A 19,437-nucleotide genomic window follows, 5' to 3' on the forward strand; every position below is an offset into this window, starting at 1 on the left:
AACCAACTTGCTGTAATTAAGAGGAGAGTTTCATCACCATCAGATAATGGCAACAATTCTATTTATTTTGAAATGTTATGTGTACATGTGTTGCCAAAGTGTTTTTCCTTAAACATTAACAAATCCAATTAGTAGAGCCATATCCAGATAGCAAATAAATAGAAAATACTGTGTCATTAGATATGGTACATTACATAACTCCAGTGACTAACAGAAATGAATACATGTAGTGAGCCTCAGTGTGAGTTCTGAGGGGCCAGGTTACTGCTAAGGGAGAGCTATTGACCAGGCTTCTATGAGTAAATCACCAATAGAATAACATATTAATAAGAAAGCATGTGAACATTCAGGTCATTGTACAAAATGCAACAGTGGATTACTCTCATCCTGCTTTACAAACAAGTTACATTTTCCTTCTCATTATTAAATGTATACTTTTGAAATACAGAAAAATATACATAAGAAAATACAAGTTCTCCATAATACTGCCACTAAAGGACAGCATTGCTAAACATCCTGGTTCATTTTTCATTTCCTTTCACTATTTTCTTTTGCATATGCAAATATTATGCATATCATTATATCACTATATTTTTTATCTGTAATCTCTACAACTTTTTAAGTTAACATTTTACTGTACGTCTTTTTGCATATCAACATCCTGAAAACATTATTTTATATCACTGATTAATGTATATTCTAAAACATGTACATAGAAGTCTATTTTGAAACTGTATTGTTAAAAATTTGCAAACAATAAAATATTTCTTTGCATCTTTATTTTTTATGGGCAAACATCTTTATTTTTATTTTATTTGACACAGAGGTGAAGCTGCTGTGTCAAAAAGAATGAGTAACTTCAGTGAACTAATTGCCAAATAATTTCTCAAATGGTTGTTCTGATTTCTATTTCCTCCAGCAGAGAATTAGAATACTCCTCTGACTTTCGTCATCGTTGCATTACCATAAAATATGGTTGCCTATTTTTAGGTAAATGTGCATTTCTTTAATTATTGTAAAAATGTTTTGTCTATGTGACCATTTTATTTTTCTAAAATTGTCATCTTTTGCATATTTCTATTGATATTTTCATATTGATTCATAAGAACTAATTATAAGTTAAAATATTAATTATGTATTTCATTTAATCATAAATACTTAAAGATTTGCTTTATCATCTAATTATGCTTAATATAATGCTTTGGTTATATAGTTTTATATAGTCTGATTAATCAATGTTTTTCCCTGTATTCTGATGCTCTTATGTTTAGAGATTTTTTTCCTAGGTAAAATGAAGAGTTTAATGATAATATTTTTGTTTTTTATGATTTTTATCACTACAGTTTATTCTATGAGATATTTATATTAGTGCTCAGTTAAAAGTAGGATTCTAACTTTATTTCCAATAATTAGCTAAATTCCAAATCTCATATTTTGGGAAATTATACTTTTCTTGTTTGTTTGTGGTACTTTCTTTGTAATTATCTCATACTGTAACCAAGCAGTTTAGGTTCAAAACACATTAAATTTTTTTTTTCCTTTCCTCCTAGTCTCAAGACTTGAAGCAAATTTCGGAAACCTATTTTTCCCTCCTTAGTCTTAAAATATAGCCTTGAAGTGTACTTTTTAAAACTCTACGTCCCTCCCTTTCCCACCATACACTTCCTTACACCATGCACATTTATTTAACTGTATGCTTGGGAAGCTTACACCATGCACATTTATCTAACTGTATGCTTGGGAAGCTTACACCATGCACACTTATCTAACTGTATGCTTGGGAAGCTTATATCATGCACATTTATCTAACTGTATGCTTGTGAAGCTTACACCATGCACACTTATCTGTGTGCTTACTTGGGAGTTCCAGGGGCTAATCTTGAGACACACCAAGCATGGAGACCCAGTTGCAAAATTCTGAAGATTACTTCATGATTGTTAGTCAACAACCCAGCCATTGTTGAGATAATGCCAGCCTGTGTTCCAGGTGGACTGCAATTCAAGATAGCCACCGGAATAAGACACACAGACTTTGTACCTAGCACAACTCCCACATGCTTCCCATTCCAAGTTCCCTTTTTCAGCCCCTCTCCCCAACCTAAAGTTTGAAATGATTTATTTAAGGCACTAGCCCTGGACATTTCCCTATGGATGACTCTAGATTAAGGTCACTTTCCTTCTGCTGCACTTCACCCTTGTTTACCAGCTTTATACATAGCAAGCAGCCAACCTTGCTTTTGATTATAATATATCAAAGAAGTTCATGTGTAATGAACTTGGTATTAAGATGTTTATGTAAAAAGGTGTTTAACATGTAAACACTAACCAGAAGAAAAGATTTGCTATATAAATACCATAAAAATTAGACTTTAAGGCATGTATTATTAAACATAGAGAGGGACATTTGATAATGATGAAAGGGATCAATTCACAGGAAGACATAATCCTAGATTTGAACTTCTTACATATTTACATATAATTATTGATATCAACAATCAATCTGACTGTGGATTCTTTTTCAAATTCCAAATGTTTTCATTTATTATAATTTTATAGTATTTTCCTATCTCATTGGACAATTTTCTTCATTATTATTTTTTATTAGTAGTAAACATTTCTTGGTGAATCTCAGTAGCTTATAATCAGAAAACTTTTAGACAATAATTTAAGTTCTATGAAACTTCTACTATGGTTTTACTGGAATTACAGTGAAACTAAAAATAACTGGTATACTTTTACCATTTAATCTTTTCAGTATGTGTTTTCTATTTTCTAGTATGTTTGACCTTTGAACAATATGAGTTTGAACTGCACAGGTCCACTTATACACGGATTGTTTTCAGTAAAATTACACTGAGTATGTCTGTCTCTCCTGCCTCTCCTTCCACCTCCTCCACTTCTCCCTTTGCTACCTCTCAGACAGCAAGATCAATCCCCTTTCTTCCTCCTCCTTCTTAGCCTTTTCAACAAGATGATGAAAATAAAGACCTGTCTGATGACCCACTTTCACTTAATGAATCGTGTATTTTCTCTTCCTTATGATTTTCTTAATAATATGTTCTTTTCTCTAGCTTGCTTTATCATAAGAATACAATATGTGTTGACTGTTTATATTATTGGTAAGGCTTCCAGTGAAGTAAATGGTAAAGTGTCATGGGGCTCAAAATTATACACAATTTATTTTACTGTGCAGGGCTCAATGCCCCTAAATCCTGCATTGCTCAAAGGTCCACAGGATATAGATATGTCTGTCTCTCTCTCTCTCTCTCTCTCTCTCTGTGAGAGAGAACTATACTTCATATAGTTCTCACATAGTATATCTGGAGATAAATATTGTTTATTATCTTAAGAAATACCATATATTGTAGTTCGCCAAGAATTCTGTCAGGAATGGGTATTGAGTTATCACAAATTATTTCAGAATCCACTTAGATGATCCCATGCTTATTTTTTGAAATTATGTGTTAATAGTTTTCATTATTTAGCCATCCACACTCTCTAGGTTACCTTTTCTAGTAGCTGTTTTCTTTCTCCCTTGTTTTCTTTTTTATTCTATTTAGAAACCTATATAATTATATCTCTGACAGAGGTATTTTCAGTAAGTTACAATGTTTGGTAAATAGAATGATCTATATCAATGAGCTAAATGGTGTGGAAGTCTGAGAAAAGAGTATCTATTGATTACCAAACTTAGGCAATTAGGCTGTGATTTTTTTTTACCTATAGGTAGTCTTTGCTTTGCAAAATGGTACTTGGAAATAAAAATGATCATATAAACTGAGACCGTGCAAAGTGATCTAAATAATTACTGGGAAAAAATATAATTTTCCTGTAATCTTTAAAATTTTTGTTAAAATATCAAAAAGTCCCTTACTCTTAGTCATAAATACACAGAGAAATGAAAAACAGAAAAACATTTTTGTAGAATATAATTTTAAAACATTAGAAAAAATGAGAAATAAAATGTTTCATTTCTCTGTAAAAAAAATGTATCACAAATAGTTTGAACAGAATTTGCCGCCTTCTTGCCATATAAAATTATGCAGAGCAAGCATCATTTCTATGCCTTGGCAAAGCATTCTCCTTTTTTCTAAATTTGAATTATCTTCCAACATTTTATCCTTTGCACTTTCAAAGTGGTGAACTATCTTGAAGAGTTTTTTTTTTTTATGTGAAGATTTTTGCTGATGCCACTTCCTCTATGACAGCTTCACCGTTTATTACTACCAGTTTCTTATTTTAGGTTGATAAGTTCACCTTGCATAATTCCCTCAGTCTGCAAATCTAGAATCTGAAGAGTGAAAGTATCAACATTCCCTCCATCAGTTATTCTTCCATAACTGCATTTACATTGGATTCAAATTTTACTTTCAGCATTATCACTTGTCAATTCTTTTAATTTCTTCACTCTACTTTCATCTTGCTGACCAGTCCCTCTTTCTTTAGCTATGATGATTATTATTATTGAGACAGGTTCTTGCTCTGTCACCCAGACTGGCATGCAGTGGTGCAGTCGTAGTTCACTGTAACCTTACACCCCTGGTCTCAAGTGATCCTCCCATTTCTGCCTCCCAAAGCACTGGGATTACAGCAGTGAGCCACTGCTCCGGGCCTTGATGAGTCATTTTTAAAAATGGCATGTGAGTTTACCACTGGAAAGCACTTGGGCAATACAACTATGTGCTTTTCTGTTTGTGCATGAACTGAATGAACAGATCAGCAACCAATCGGTGACAGATTTTGAAAGAAGGAATGTGATTGCTCACTGATTATGATGTTAATCTGTTATTTGTAGAGTGGTTCATAGACTGAAAAGCTAGCAGTTAAGTTTGTCTTTTATGCAAACACTCACAGTTAATGTGTGAGTTAATATGACATGGTAACTGAAATGTGAGCTATGTTGTTGGGGGCACCTGTGTTATTTATTTATTTTGAGATGGAGTCTTGCTCTGCCACCCAGACTGGAGTGCAGTGGCACGATCTCAGCTCACTGCAAGCTCGCCTCCTGGGTTCACGCCATTCTCCTGCCTCAGCCTCCCAAGTAGCTGGGACTACAGGCGCCTGCCACCGTGCCCGGCTAACTTTTGTATTTTTAGTAGAGACAAGGTTTCACCATGTTAGCCAAAATGGTCTTGGTCTCCTGGACCTTGTGATCCACCCACTTCGGCCTCCCAAAGTTCTGGGATTATAGGTGTGAGCCACTGTGCCCAGCCGGCACTTGTGTTATTTAACTAAACGTCGGTAACTCAAATTTGTGTGCAGTGAGAAGTATATGTTTAAACTTGATAACTTTTAATACAAATAAGTATTTATTCTATCTTTAATATAAGTATTCTATTTGTGAACTAAAATTTTAAAGCTAGTTATCTTTTTGTTTCGAAGGAGTCCTGTTTCACTCCTGCTCTTTCAAGGTTTCATCAGCAATTGCTCTGTGAATGGTGAACGGGGATTGCCAGTAATTTCCTATGTAGGAAAGATATTACATTCTGTTATTGTAAAAGATAATATTGAATTATACTACTATTGTTTGATTCTGAAATACTGCTGTCTTCAATATGAAACTAGATTGTGTAAACCTTTGTGGAAGATATATTTAACTTGCAATTTTAACAAATAAAGCATTTTAAGCTAATGAAATCACAATTAGTAATTAAAGAAATTTGAATGTATTTTACATCATGTAGTTAGCTATTGGAAAAAAACTTTTACATATGCATTTATTTTGAAGGTATAAAAGTCAGTACACATAGTACTATGACTTTTAAAAATTTAATTCATTTATACACCTGGGATTTGGATTAATAGTACTTATACATTATAAATATTCAATTTCATAAGTGCCTAGCATCTTTTGTTTGATTTCCTCAAAATTGCTATTTATGCTCATTTGAAAAGTCTTTTTCTCCATTGATGGTTCACCTTAATTTGAAGGTGATCATTATCCATGAGATTATGTAGAGTATTTATATGATTTTTAAAATTTAATATTAGCAACACTGACAATGTATCAGAGGACATTTTCTTTTTTTTCTTTTTCTTTTTCTTTTTTTTTTGGTAAAATAAAGAACATTAAAAACACTTCTGGAACTGATGGACTTTATGTTAAGTGAAATAAGCCAGGCACAGAAAAAACAAATTTCATGTGTTCTTACTCATAAGTGAGAACTAAAAATTTTTAATAATGAACTCATCTGGTCAAATGATGGTTACTAGAAGCTGAAAAACATAACAGTGTGACTATAGTTAGCAACAATCTATTGCATATTTTAAAATAAAATAAAAGAGTGGAATTGAGATGTTCCTAACCAAATAAATGACAAAGAAATTGAGGTAATGAATACCCCAATTACCCTGACTTGATCATTGCACATTGTATGACTGTATAAAAAATCTCATGTACCCCCATAAATATGTATAATTATGTACCCATAAAATTAAAAATTAAAAATAAACAAAAACACTTTTACAACTTCTGTTTTTCTGTTCTAACACAATAAATACACTCTCCCTTGTTATGTGTTCTCATAGTTATCATGCACTCTACTTATTATTCATTCATTTAGTTGATACACAAGTCAAGCCTTGTTTTCATGGAACTTCCAACACTATAGGAGAGAGAGGCAAAAGTATTACAGTAGTCCAATTACATAGCATTTTAGGAGGTGATACATGTTATAAAAATAAAGCAATTTTATATGATAGTCAGGGTCCAGAAGCAATATAGGTAATGAACAACATAGCTGTTTGGAGGAAGAATATTTCCTACAGAGTGCAAGGTCCTGAGGTGAAAACTTGCCTAGTATGCTGATAAAATGATGGAGAATGGTGATGGTGGAGCACAGTGGGGAAGTGGTAGTAATAGAAAAGATTACAGAGTAACAAAGGACTGGCTAGTCTAAATTCTTGTAAGTCAGTGTAAGGACTTCAGTTTCTACCCTGAGAGAGCTAAGGAGCTATTGAATGATTTGTAGAGGAGATATATTATAAGTCCATTGCTAATAGGTTCACTCTGGCTGTTGCATTGAGAACAAACTAAAGGGGAACAGGAGTAGGGGTAAGAAAACCAGTTAGGTGAGTATTGTAGTAATTTAGGTGAAAAATGATATTGGCTTTGACTAAGATGGCAGCAGTAGGAGTCTTAAGTGATTAGATTCAACATATAATTTGAAAGTAGACATGACTAGATTTGATGATGGGTTGGATATGTATGAAAGATGAGATGAGCCAAGGATGTTTCCTGGAGTTTTGACCTGAGGCTCATATTTTGACCTCAGAAGACGGCAGTAGGAGTAAATTTTAGAGGAACATCAGGAACTCTGTTTTGGATGTGTAAATCTGAGATGACCCTCAGACACTCAGATGGAGATGTTGAGTAGGTTGTTGTATTAAAAATTCTGGATTACAGACAAGGGTTTTAAACTAGAGGTATTAACTATTATATACAATTTCATGGAATTATGAGCCATATCTACTTTGTTTATTTCAGTGTGCCCCATACCTATACAACATCTAGTACTTACAAGGTACTTGAGAAATATCTGTTGAATGAGTGAATACACAAACAGTGAGTCACATGCTGTAAATGTTTTTAACCACAGGTACTCCTGGATAAACAATAAAAAACACAACTCCTGATTGTAGTGTTTCCAGATTTCTGTGGAGTAAATACTTCTCCCACGACTTCAAGCTATCAAAGTAGTATCATCGAATACTACTTTGTATTCCAGTTGGGAAGAAATGTGCACAACTGGTTCCTTCTAGCTGGTTTAAACAGGCTGTAGAACACAACTGGGCACACTGTTGCTTAGTGATATAATTATAGACATATTTTCCCTTACTTATAGGAGTGCATAACAGTTAATTTTAAATAGTCTTGATACTTGGATAGGTGTGAAGGAAAAACATCTTTTATAGATGATAATACAAGCTCAAAATAGTGAACTTAAGCAAATATTAAAATCCTGCATCACATAGCACACTAAACACTACAAACACTGTGCTAATTTATCCCTGTAGCCTCCAGGCAGGCTTCTATTACTCCAAACAGGTGATGTCTCCTTATACAATTTTGGGGAAAATTATTTTACTGCTTGCAACATATTATGATGTTACCAGGACTCTCTTGCCAGAACTGTCTTTACAATTTATGTCAGACATCAAATGTGTTTTTAAAATGTTGCTGTAAAACATATACCTCAAAAGTATTTAAACAAAGTTTAATCAATTTGTCCTATTTTGGAGTCCAAATTGTTTTGCATGTATCTCAGAGTCATCATATTTTAAAGGTGTTCATTTTAATTAATATTGTTTTTAAAATTTATTGTGGTAAAATATATATAACATAAAGTTTGCCATTTTAACCATTTTAAGTGTACAGTTCAATGACAATAAGTACATTTACACTATTGTACAACCACACCACCACTCATCTCAGAACTTTAATAATTATTTGACGTTATTTTGTTTTGTGTAAAAAGAACAGCATTTCGTTGTAGATGATTAAAAAAAGAAAACTATACAAGAAAATAAAGTTACCCAAAGTCTCAACATTCAGAGAAAATTCAATCCATATCCACCTTATGGCATATATAAAATTATATCGGACTGTTAAATCCATGGTCTAAAAATTTCTCACGTGTTAAAAATCCTGCTGAGTCTAGAATTAGATTAAGAATCTGACTATGTCTAATGAAGTGGTGGAGCTGCAAACCCCAGTTGTCTATTCTACAGTATTTATTTAATATATCAATAAGGAAACCTTAATAAAAATGATTTATGCTCAGAGTGATGAGGCATAGGGAAGAACGTGTATGCATATTTTCTCATGTTGGACATTTGATTTAGAACTGAACCCTATGAAGAGAGAATTGCAAGTAGAAGATGAAGGAACTTTGGGTATTAAGAAATTGCTAATACATGGCCGGGCGTAGTGGCTCATGCCTGTAATCCCAGCACTTTGGGAGGCCGAGGTGGGCGGATCATGAGGTCAGGAGATCGAGACCATCCTGGCTAACACGGTGAAACCCTGTCTCTACTACAAAATTAAAAAAAAAAAATAATAATAACCAGGTGTGGTAGCGGGCGCCTGTAGTCCCAGCTACTTGGGAGGCTGAGGCAGGAGAAGGGCGTGGATCCGGGAGGCGGAGCTTGCAGTGAGCCGAGATCGCGCCACTGCACTCCAGCCTGGGGAACAGAGCGAGACTCTGTCTCAAAAAAAAAAAAAAAAAGGAAACTGGTAATACATTTAGCAAAATGTAGGGATGAGATATTTTTCCACATTCTATTTGGAATAAAACAAGCTTCACAAAAATGTCATGCTGAGGGCAAAGTTTGTAACCTGTGAATCTTGCAGATTTGGAAGCAATGTGTTAAAAACAGCAATATGGAAAAGGAGATGGTTTCCTATTCCAGTGAAATGGTCATACTCTTTATGGAAGTGTTGACATTGCTGTAGAAGTGCTGTACTAGTTTGTTTACACAAGGCTACAAAGATACTACCTGAGACTGGGTAATTTATAAACAAAGAAGGTTTAATTGACTCACAGCTCTGCATGGCCGGGGAGACCTCAGGAAACTTAGTCACAGCGGAAGAGGAAACAGGCACATCTTACATGGTTGCAGGTGAGACAGAGCAAGCAAGAGCAGGGAAAACTGTTTTATAAAATCATTAGATCGTATGAAAACTCACTCACTATCATAAAAACAGCATGGGAGAAACCAGCCCCATAATCCAATCACCTCATACCTGGTTCCTCTCTTGACACATGGGGATTATGGGGGTTACAATTCAAAATGAGATTTGGGTGGGGAAACAGAGCCAAACCATATCAAGTGCTAAAGAAGACTACTGATAAACTCTTATCATTATCCTCTGCCTGACTATCCTCACTAGGGACTCTGAAATAATTAGGACACTATAGCAAGAAATGGTTTATAAGTAAAAGTTATGAATCAAAGAAATTTAAATATTCATGTTAATGTTACCATATTTATACACAAGGGCACAGAGACTTGGGAGAATTGTGGTTATATTCAAATATGTAATTTTTTATTTCTACATAAAATTTCATTTTTGGATGCTCTATAATTTGTTAGATCATTTTCTTGGGAATTTTAGTTGTTTTCAGTTCTTGGCATTTTGGTTTGAAAACTATCTTTAAATATGAGTTTTTATTAAAAATCTATTATTATTTCCTAAAAATGAAAACCTGAGTAGAACAAATGACTCAGAGGATGTATGAATTGACAATTACCCTCCTAAGAGATTTTTACCAATTTATACCCAAATGTTAGGATAAACTATATAAAATAGTAATTGATAATTTTAAACTGTTAAAATTGCAATTTCATAAAAATATGTGTAAAAATGCCCATTTCATTGCATGCTTACCAATCTCTTATCATTTTGCTTACATAAAAAGTGGTATTTCATTGCCTTTTCATTCATTTATTTACTTTTATAATTAATTTATTAACCAATCCAAAGTGCATCCTTACTATGTTCAAACCAGTATGACAGGCATAAGAATGCAAAGGGGACTAAGAACATTGGGCCTGTCTTTATGGTACTTACAAGTCTCTTGGAGCAAATTATCAATCAAATAGTTTTAAAAAGAAACATAAAATTTATATTTCATAAATATAAATATGAAAATGTTATGATTGTCATGTGCTGTGAGAATCTATAAGGAATCAGCTAATTTATATTGGGAGGATCATGGAAGGGGTCTCTGTAAAAGTGACATTTGAACAGTTATCTAAAAGAGGAGTACGTTTAGCTAATGAGGAATTGGAAGAAGAGAATTTGAAGGAGAAGGAAAACTGTGTATTCAAAGCTTTTATGGCAAAAAGATAAGATCATACATTTACGAACTTGAAAGAGGATCTGAGTGGTTGAAACAGAGATTTAGGCCAGTTGAATTATCTAATGAAATTGTACTGGATTAAGAATATTATTCTTCTCATAAGTGCAATGGAAACATTGTAGGATTCTAAATAGGCGTGTGGAAAATATTTTCTCATGTATGTTTTGAAAACCTAATTCTGTGTTGTCATATGAACACATTAGGGTAGGTTAAGCCTGGATGTGGGGAGACCAATTAGGCTATTTTAGTAGACCAGAAAAGATATGAGGATGGCTTGGAGTAGGGAAGTGGGAGTAAAGGCAGAAAAAATGTAATAGATTTGTGAGTTATTTGAACTGGATGAATGCTTGCCCTTTTTATTGAAACACTGAAAGAGGAAAATATCTGGAGGTAAGATGATGGGTTTTGTGGAATTTAAAGGGCCTTTCAGACATCCAAGTAGAAATGTCAAGGAGGTTATTGAGTATACATGACCACACATCAAAGAAGTGTTACCAATGGAATTTTATATTTGTGAATTATTTGCTTCTTTGAGTTTTAAGCCAAATACATGACTTATCTATTAAAAAATGGAACTAAATTTTATAGAATAAAACAAATCTCTACATCCTGATGCCAAAGTATATCTAAGATCTATAATTTGTCAAATAAATGTTTAATAACAGCGTGTTAATTTATATGACATAATAATGTTATATTGTTTTAATAATTACAGAAAATATATCTGTATGTGTACGTGTATATATATATGCATATATATAATGTACTATACATGAGTGCATAGAGAGAGAAAGAAAGTATATATAATAAAAAGCCGGGGTAAGCATTGCAATGTGAATGTGACAGTCATAAGTTGGTGATATTTAGGGGGTAGGATAAATATGAGTAAGAGTTAAATTTAACTTTCTAATACTTATATATTTTTGTTTTTTCACTGGGAATGTGTGGCTTTTACAATGAATAAGAAAAAATATGTTTAAGTATGAGACTGGGAAGGAGGATGAATCAGGATCAGTGACTGGGGACTGAGATAAAATTGATTCCAAGAGCTTTTGCCATATATTACAACTTTGAGTTATCTGCTTCCCAAGCTATATCCAAATTTCAAATGAGAAAAAAAGATACTTCAGTAGAAAATATGCTTTATCCTTTCTTGCAGTTTTATCCTTGTATCAAACCAGACCATCTGGAAACTTTGCTCAGATACATGTTTAGTACCTGAAAATGTCATTCACTGAGTTCTGCTTCGGTACCATGCCTTTGGCCAACTCGGTGGAATGCTAAATAAAAATCCACAGGAAACCTGCTTTTGCATTTATGACAGTGTGCTTGAGGATATTGTTTTCTTTTCACTCATACAAATAATTCCTTGAAACTCAAGTATCAGAAATTCTTTAGCACTTAAGGAATGTATATGTACTGTCTTTACAGACAATATAAAGCATATTAAAAATTTTATTTCCTTTTTTTGTATAATTATCAAGAGACTCAGAGACATATTTGAAGTTTAACTTTTATAAGAAATCAAGACTGTTTGACTAGAATGTCTACTTTACGAATTTACTCTGGCATGACTTCATATATATAACAACCTGGTCTTATTTTATATTTACGTATTTTTTCTCCAATCTTAATTTTTTATTCATTTATATTTGTCTGTTCATTGTATAGATTCTTATGTGTCTGTAATCCAGAAGAAAATCAATTAGACAGAAAAAAAAATGGGAGCTCTTCAATCACAGTGGAAAATAAAATGATTCTGAATGAGATTGCTTGGGGAAACAGGAAGTAAAGAAGAAGAAAAACAGGCCCAGAATTTAGCATGAAGGAACTTCTGCATTTAATCATTATGTACAGGCAGAGATTCAGAAATATAGCCATAGAAGAGAGGCTGAGGAGGAAGGATATCAGAAAAGTTGGAAGCCAAGAGGTGAGACTTCCATGCAGTAGCCACCTGTGAGGAATATTGCTCATGGGTCAAAGAAGTCAAGGACCGAAATGTCCACTGGATTTCTCAGAGTGGCTCTTTGAATAGTGTTGGGAAAAGTAATGAGATTTGAGTGGCTTGAAGAGCAAATAGCACATAAGGAAATGAAAATATGGGATATAAGCAAATGATAGTTTCATGCTTGTTAGCCTTTTTTTTTTTTTAAGGGGATTTTGTTTAGGTCTTTTGTTATTTTTACTCTGGGGATGTACTTTTACCTTAATAAATAAGAATATGTTACATATTAAGAATGTTTATGCCTGTTAAATATGCTGTAAATTTTTGTTTGACATACACTTTTCTGTTGTGGTTAATGTAACCTTGATATCAGCCGGAGTTCAGCTAGTTATAAAAGAACGACCTCTGATTACATATGATTCTGTGATAATCTTATTACCCATTCAATTAATATATATTTATTGCTTTCACTATTTGCTCACAATTTTATAAGATTTGGCATTATAATTTTAACTTAACTTTGACAACTCACTAGAGCAGTAATTTTAGTGGATGCAAATGGGATATTTTTAAATTCTTGAATGAGAATTACAAATTTTAGAAAAAGTCAAACAGTTATGATAAGTTTCCTGAAAGTTAATTTTACTATAGTTATAGTTACTATTTTGTAAATAATTCAAAAATATATAACAACTGATCTTAAGTTAAAAAGTTCATCATTTGAGGTAACTAGTGATAGTGAGTCAAGTATAACTATAACACTAATAAAGAGTATTAACTGCATGGACAGTGACTTTTCCTAGGGTGCAGAGGAAGGATATTGCACTGGGAACTCAAATTAAAGACTGAAAAATTATTTTTTAAAGATTTAGTAAAGAGTTTATATCAATAATGTTGATAATGATGCAAAATTTACCACAATACATTTAGATAACCTGTTACTAGATTAAGGCCGCAGTACTTCTCATGACTGTATATTTGTATTTGTTCAGAATAAATTTCAAAAGCTCTTCCTAGGGGATCTTTGAGTACTTTGCATAAATTAGGTTTATGAAAAAGTGAGATAGAAGATTACCAAATAAATTAAAAACAACAAAGGGTAGCATAGAAGGCCAATTTGTATCTACTTGGCCATTACTATTCTTACGCAGTTTTCTTGAACACTCCTTTTTTGGTTTGTTTGTTTCTTAGATGGAGCCTCGCTCTGTCGCCCAGGCTGGAATGCAGTGGCGCCATCTCGGCTTGCTGCAAGCTCTGCCTCCCGGTGAACACTCCTTTTAATAATTATTCATGTAAGGTATGCCATTGGATTTCAATAACATCTTTTTTGCTATCTTTCTTAAAGCTTTTGAACAATTAGATAAAACAGTAATTACTCCTTGATATAGTTTAGATCTGTGTCCCCACCCAAATCTCATGTCCAGTTGTAATCCCCAATGTTGGAAGTGGGGCCTGGAGGGAGGTGATTGGATCATGGGTTGGATCCTTCATGAATGGTAAAGCACCATCCTCTTGGCGCTGTCTCCTGATAGAGTTCTTGTGGGATCTGGTTGTACAAATGTGTGTGGCACATTCCCCCTCTCACTCTTGGTCCTGTTCCTGCCTGCCATGTACGACTACTGCTCCTGCTTTGTCTTCTGCCATGATTGTAAGTTTCCTGAGGCCTCCCCAGAAGCAGAAGCCACTATGCTTCCTGTATAGCTGTCGGCCAATTAAACCTCTTTTCTTTATAAATTACCCAGTCTCAGGTATATCTTTATAGCAACGTGAGAACAGACTAACACATTCCCTTAAGGTTTACAAGAAACAGTGTATGTGATTTAAAAAAAAAATACTTAATTAAATACTCAGAAAAATACTGGATCATATGTGCTGAAATTTTCATTTCTATATGTTATAATAAAACTTCCTATAATTTCTAATCTAATCTCAAAGCATGTGCTTAGAAAATGAAAGTATGTAACTATTTTCTAATATGACCATACATCAAGTACTATATGCCGTAAATGGATAGAAATCACAATATTTGTATTGTAATAACTGTTCTATTAATGATTTTCTAGCTTCTACTATCTCAAGTAAAACATAGGAGATATATATATATATATTTGTAAGTTATGTTATATATACAGGTAAGGTATACAGTTTAAACAAGTACTAAATTCTGATTTGATTAACGATAATCACTTTGTCTAATCAAACCCTGCAGTCATCACAACTTGTTAGGTGTCATGATAGTGTAGAGGTGAAGAGAATCACTGGCCCTGGAGCAAAGTGCAGTGATTTGAATCTTGGCTCTACCACATAATCTTGGATAAGCTTATCATCTTTGAGGCAAGTGTTATATTTAAATGTTATTTTTCAAAATGGCAAATTGGGGAAGGATGGTGGAGAGAAAATCAACTCTTCACTGACAAATAATTTCATCTTGTAAGTGTATGTGTGTGTGTGTGTGTGTCTGTGTGTGTGTGTGTTGGAGGTATAGGGGTGAGGAGACAGATACTGGTAGTGGTAAAGTAGACTTCCAGGGAAGAAGGAAATGTGTATAACTGGAAGATGGATTGCTGGCTAATTAGAAAACAGTTTTGCAGGACTTTGTAGCAAATCAGAAGTTAATGTGCTTCAGAATAAGACCAGAACTGGTGATCTCACACTCAAATCTAGTAAACTTACTAATATTATTTAAATCGTGAAAACAGAAAGTAAGTAATTTTTCCAGTACAAAATGAGTGCTGAACGCTTCAAGGAAAACTCAATGCCTTTTATTAAAACAATTGTGTGACCATTAGCTTAAGGTTCTCCATTTGTAAGGTATGGGTGTTCACTGAGGGAATATCTGTCATTCTTTTCAGGTCTAATATCTCTCAGAGCAATAAGAGGCTGCAACCATTTTGCTACAGCTGAACACAAGCCATAAGTGCCCAAGTCAAAGTTGCAATTATTTTCAGGATCATGGATCTTTTGATTTTAGGCAGAGGAACAAAGTGAACTGAATATATTTTCCATTTAGGGTAGGTTGATATAATTCAGTTTATATTAAGTGGGGATAGAAAACACTCAAAATTAATTAATTGAAGTTTTCACACTTCAATTGTAGTCTAAATTGGGAAATATATATTGTTCAGTATATTCTAAGCTAAATGAGGCAGTAAGTCCATGAAGAAGGCAGCATGATTCAGTGTCAACCTCAGAAAGGTTTTCTTTAACTTATAAAATATATCCTATAAAATGATTGAAAATATCACGTCATTCAGGTGTCAACCTTAGAAGGGTTTTCTTCAACCTATAACATGACTGAGAACAGCACAGGGTCAGTTTTTACAGTTCATGTTTGATAAGACACCAATGCAGAAAGATTGGTAAACTATTGGACTGGCAAACTATTGAGAGTTTTAATAATTGTTATATTTTGTATACTTTTTGATTTTAAAAACTATTTTAAACCAGCTTTTCTCTATTTCCGTATTTTTTGTCAACTGCTCAAATAAGAATGTTCTTTTAAATAATAGTTTTAAAAGAGATTTTCAGTACAAGAACTGAGTATGCTTCAGATTTTATAGCATATTGTATACTCTAAATTTGTTAAGTTTTAATGATTAATGTTTTACATAAAGAAATAGTAAAGATTAACAGTATTCATTAATTCAAACCAATGACTGTAATAAGATAGCACTAAATGATTATTTAAAATAACTCCAAGACCATCCCATAAATGTCGGCAGGAAGAAATTGGAAAGAGAAAAATATAACGTTTTTTTTTCCCCTTCACAATTGAAATACAGATTTCACATGCACTTACATTTTCTTCAAAGTTTATATTGCATCATTAACCTTCCAAGAAGATTGTAAGAATTTTATAACATTATATGCTAATACCTCTCCCCCAATCAAAACATCAAAAAATACTATAAGAAATAAAAAGAAAACAAACAAACAAACAAAGCAAAACAAGCAAGGAAGCTGCTCAAACAAAAGGAACACTTATTTCTATTTTGGTGTAATAAGATTAGAGGCAATTTCACTTATTTCCCAACTGGAGTCTGATTTTTTTTCATTCTTTGCACTCCTATACATACTAGAAATGAAGGGGTGCATATGTGTGGATAATCAGAGATAAATGAGAAAGGGAAGATTGACAATTTTAGAGGCTTTTTAAAACGTATGATTTTGTGTTTATTCTAGTTAGTGGCTACTAACCTCTACTCCTTCAATTTAATCCTTTGGGCCTGGCACAAGAAAATATTTTCTAGAGATATATGTTACTAATACCTCAGTGCTCAGTATTTCAAAATAGTAAACACAGAGGATGAACTTAGATGAACTTATGGAGATAACCTGTTTTTTTTTCTTATTTTTTAAATTATAATGGCAGCTGAAATGTCATAAGAATTAATATCTATCTCCATTTTATTTTGATATAGGTTTGTTAATGTTTGAAAATAATCTTTGCATGAATAAGAGCATTGAGACTTCAAGTTAAAGTGAGATCACCCTCATGTATCCTCCATGCAATTGCCTTTCACAAAGCTGAGACTGAAACCAACTGCTGTGGTTCATTTTCACCACATAGTTGAATTAATGTGCAGCTAGCCTTCAGTAACAGGTAGGGATTCACCATTGTGTTTCCACAAATACCTATACTTCATAATGTTCAATATGAGAAGGCAAGTGCACACAGTTTTTAAAAATTTGGTTACACACTTGCAGACACAGGGTTTACTCAGTTCATAGCCTCTGCAGATTACTGGAAATCAAATCTAATCTGAGATGTGGTGGAAACTGCTAGTTTACAGTAGTTTTTGGAGAGTGTGTGTGGCCTTTGCTAGTTCTCGGTGATTGGGAGACCAAACCAGTGCTGGCCTTGGGGCAAGACTAGGGAACAGGGAAGGATGAGGATGAGGAACAGACAGAAGGAGGAAGGATGGAGAGGCGACTCATTTACCATTTCTCTGCCCAGAATAGTGACTGACAGAGAGAAGGAAGGCCAAAAAGTGCACTTTACAGATGACATAAATTTTGTTCAAAAGTCATTTGAGAAAGTTTGCTGGTACTTAAAGTTTTCGGGCTAAGTTTGCTCTACTTGGAATGGCATTTTAACCTCTCCCTCATTCACCTTCTTCAGTCCCTCTAGATATCCTTAGTAAGGCTCAATGATTTAGGGCTTGAGTGTCGGAAGCCACGGAAGCAGAAACCTGTTCAGTCACTCGAGGGCTACAAATGGGTTAGTGTCCTCCTTTCAGCAAAAATTCTTAGTCTCTTTACTTTTGTAGACCCCGTTACGTTACCATTTCCTTTGTAATCTTATCCCACCACCCAACTCTTTTCTTTCCCTTCTCCCTCTTTCCTCTCTGTCTGTCCTCTCCTCACCTGTCCACCGCAATGGCGGTCATGGAGTAGATGCTGGCGAAGACAGCTGTGATAGGAAAGAAGTTCTGGAAGCGGCAGTAGTTGGCGCCAAAGTACCACTCGCTATGAAGCGCGTAGATGAAATTGACCAACGTGTTGAAGGCGGCCATGGAGGCGTCGGAGAAAGCCAGGTTCACAAGGAAGTAGTTGGTGACAGTCCTCATGCGCTTGTGGGCCAGGATGATCCAGATGACGATGAGATTTCCAAAAACTGCCACTGCCACCACCACACCATACGCCAGGGACCACAGCGCGATGCGCCAGGATGGCTGCACGAACTGGTTGGTGAGGTTGGCCCGGGGCTGGGAGGGCGCGGGGGAAGCCACAGGCAGTCCCAGCGCGGAGGGGGAGGAGGAGAGGTTGCCAGCTTGGTCCAGCAGTTGCAGCCACCCAGTCTCAACTGTCCCCGTGGCAGCCCCGGCAGCTAGCGAGGCAGTCAGGTTCACCGCGTCTGCACCCACGCCTCCACCCCCGCCTATCCAGGTTTCTGCTGCTGGGAGAGTGGCCATCGCCACCGATCTGCAGTCACGGACCTTCCCACTCACCCACGAGCAGCCCAAGACAAGACTCCTCTGAAGTTCTTCTCTGCCTCCTGGTCACTTTGGTGCCGGGATGTTCAGATAAGACGGGAAGCTGAAAGATACTGGAATCCCTGCTGGTTAGAGGATGCAGTAGGTGCTAGGGGGCAAGAGTTGCACTTTCTCAAAGGAACTTGCGGCTCTGGCAGGCAGAAAGGATGAAATCCTCCCGAGATTAAGGGTTATCGCGTCACACCACAACTAGCGAGGGCGCCAGCTGCCCGGCACAGACGGGAGAACTGAGCATCCTGACCTGCAGGCGCGCTTTATACTCTCATGGAGTCCCACGCTTCGGTGACGTTGTGGGGTCCGCGGAGCTGACTATCCCCTTCGCTGGCTGTGATTGCACTCCCTCCCTCCATCCCGCCCTTTGCATTTCATTCATTCGCTACAAGCAGCTGGAGCTTGGCAAGCTGACCCGCGCAGGGGAGGGCTGCACTCCCTCAGCTGTAATCAAAATCTTTCCAAGATTGTTTTGCCTTCTTTTAACTTCAGGATATTTTGCTGAGGTCCCTGTTCTCAAACACGTATTGGGGGCTGTTCCTTCCTGCACAAATTAACCATTCACCCATGAGGCAAGGGCAAGATCCTGCTGATTTTTCGGAGAGTGTGCATGAGTGTAGACTGCTGCAGGCTGTGGGCA

At 35.2% G+C, this 19,437-nt stretch overlaps 1 protein-coding gene across 1 annotated transcript in view; it reads right to left on the reverse strand.

Annotated features, from left to right (window-relative positions):
• Positions 1-18,801, reverse strand: part of TACR3 (tachykinin receptor 3) — a 107,284-nt gene extending 88,483 nt beyond the window's left edge. Inside the window, exon 1 of the mRNA XM_025384973.1 lies at positions 18,178-18,801. Within this exon, the coding sequence (XP_025240758.1) occupies positions 18,178-18,725 (548 nt within the window). The 5' untranslated portion in view covers positions 18,726-18,801. The remainder of the gene's footprint in view (positions 1-18,177) is intronic.
• Between the last annotated feature and the right edge of the window lie 636 nt (positions 18,802-19,437).

This window comes from Theropithecus gelada, chromosome 5 (assembly GCF_003255815.1).
Source record: "Theropithecus gelada isolate Dixy chromosome 5, Tgel_1.0, whole genome shotgun sequence".
Lineage (NCBI taxonomy): Eukaryota > Metazoa > Chordata > Mammalia > Primates > Cercopithecidae > Theropithecus > Theropithecus gelada.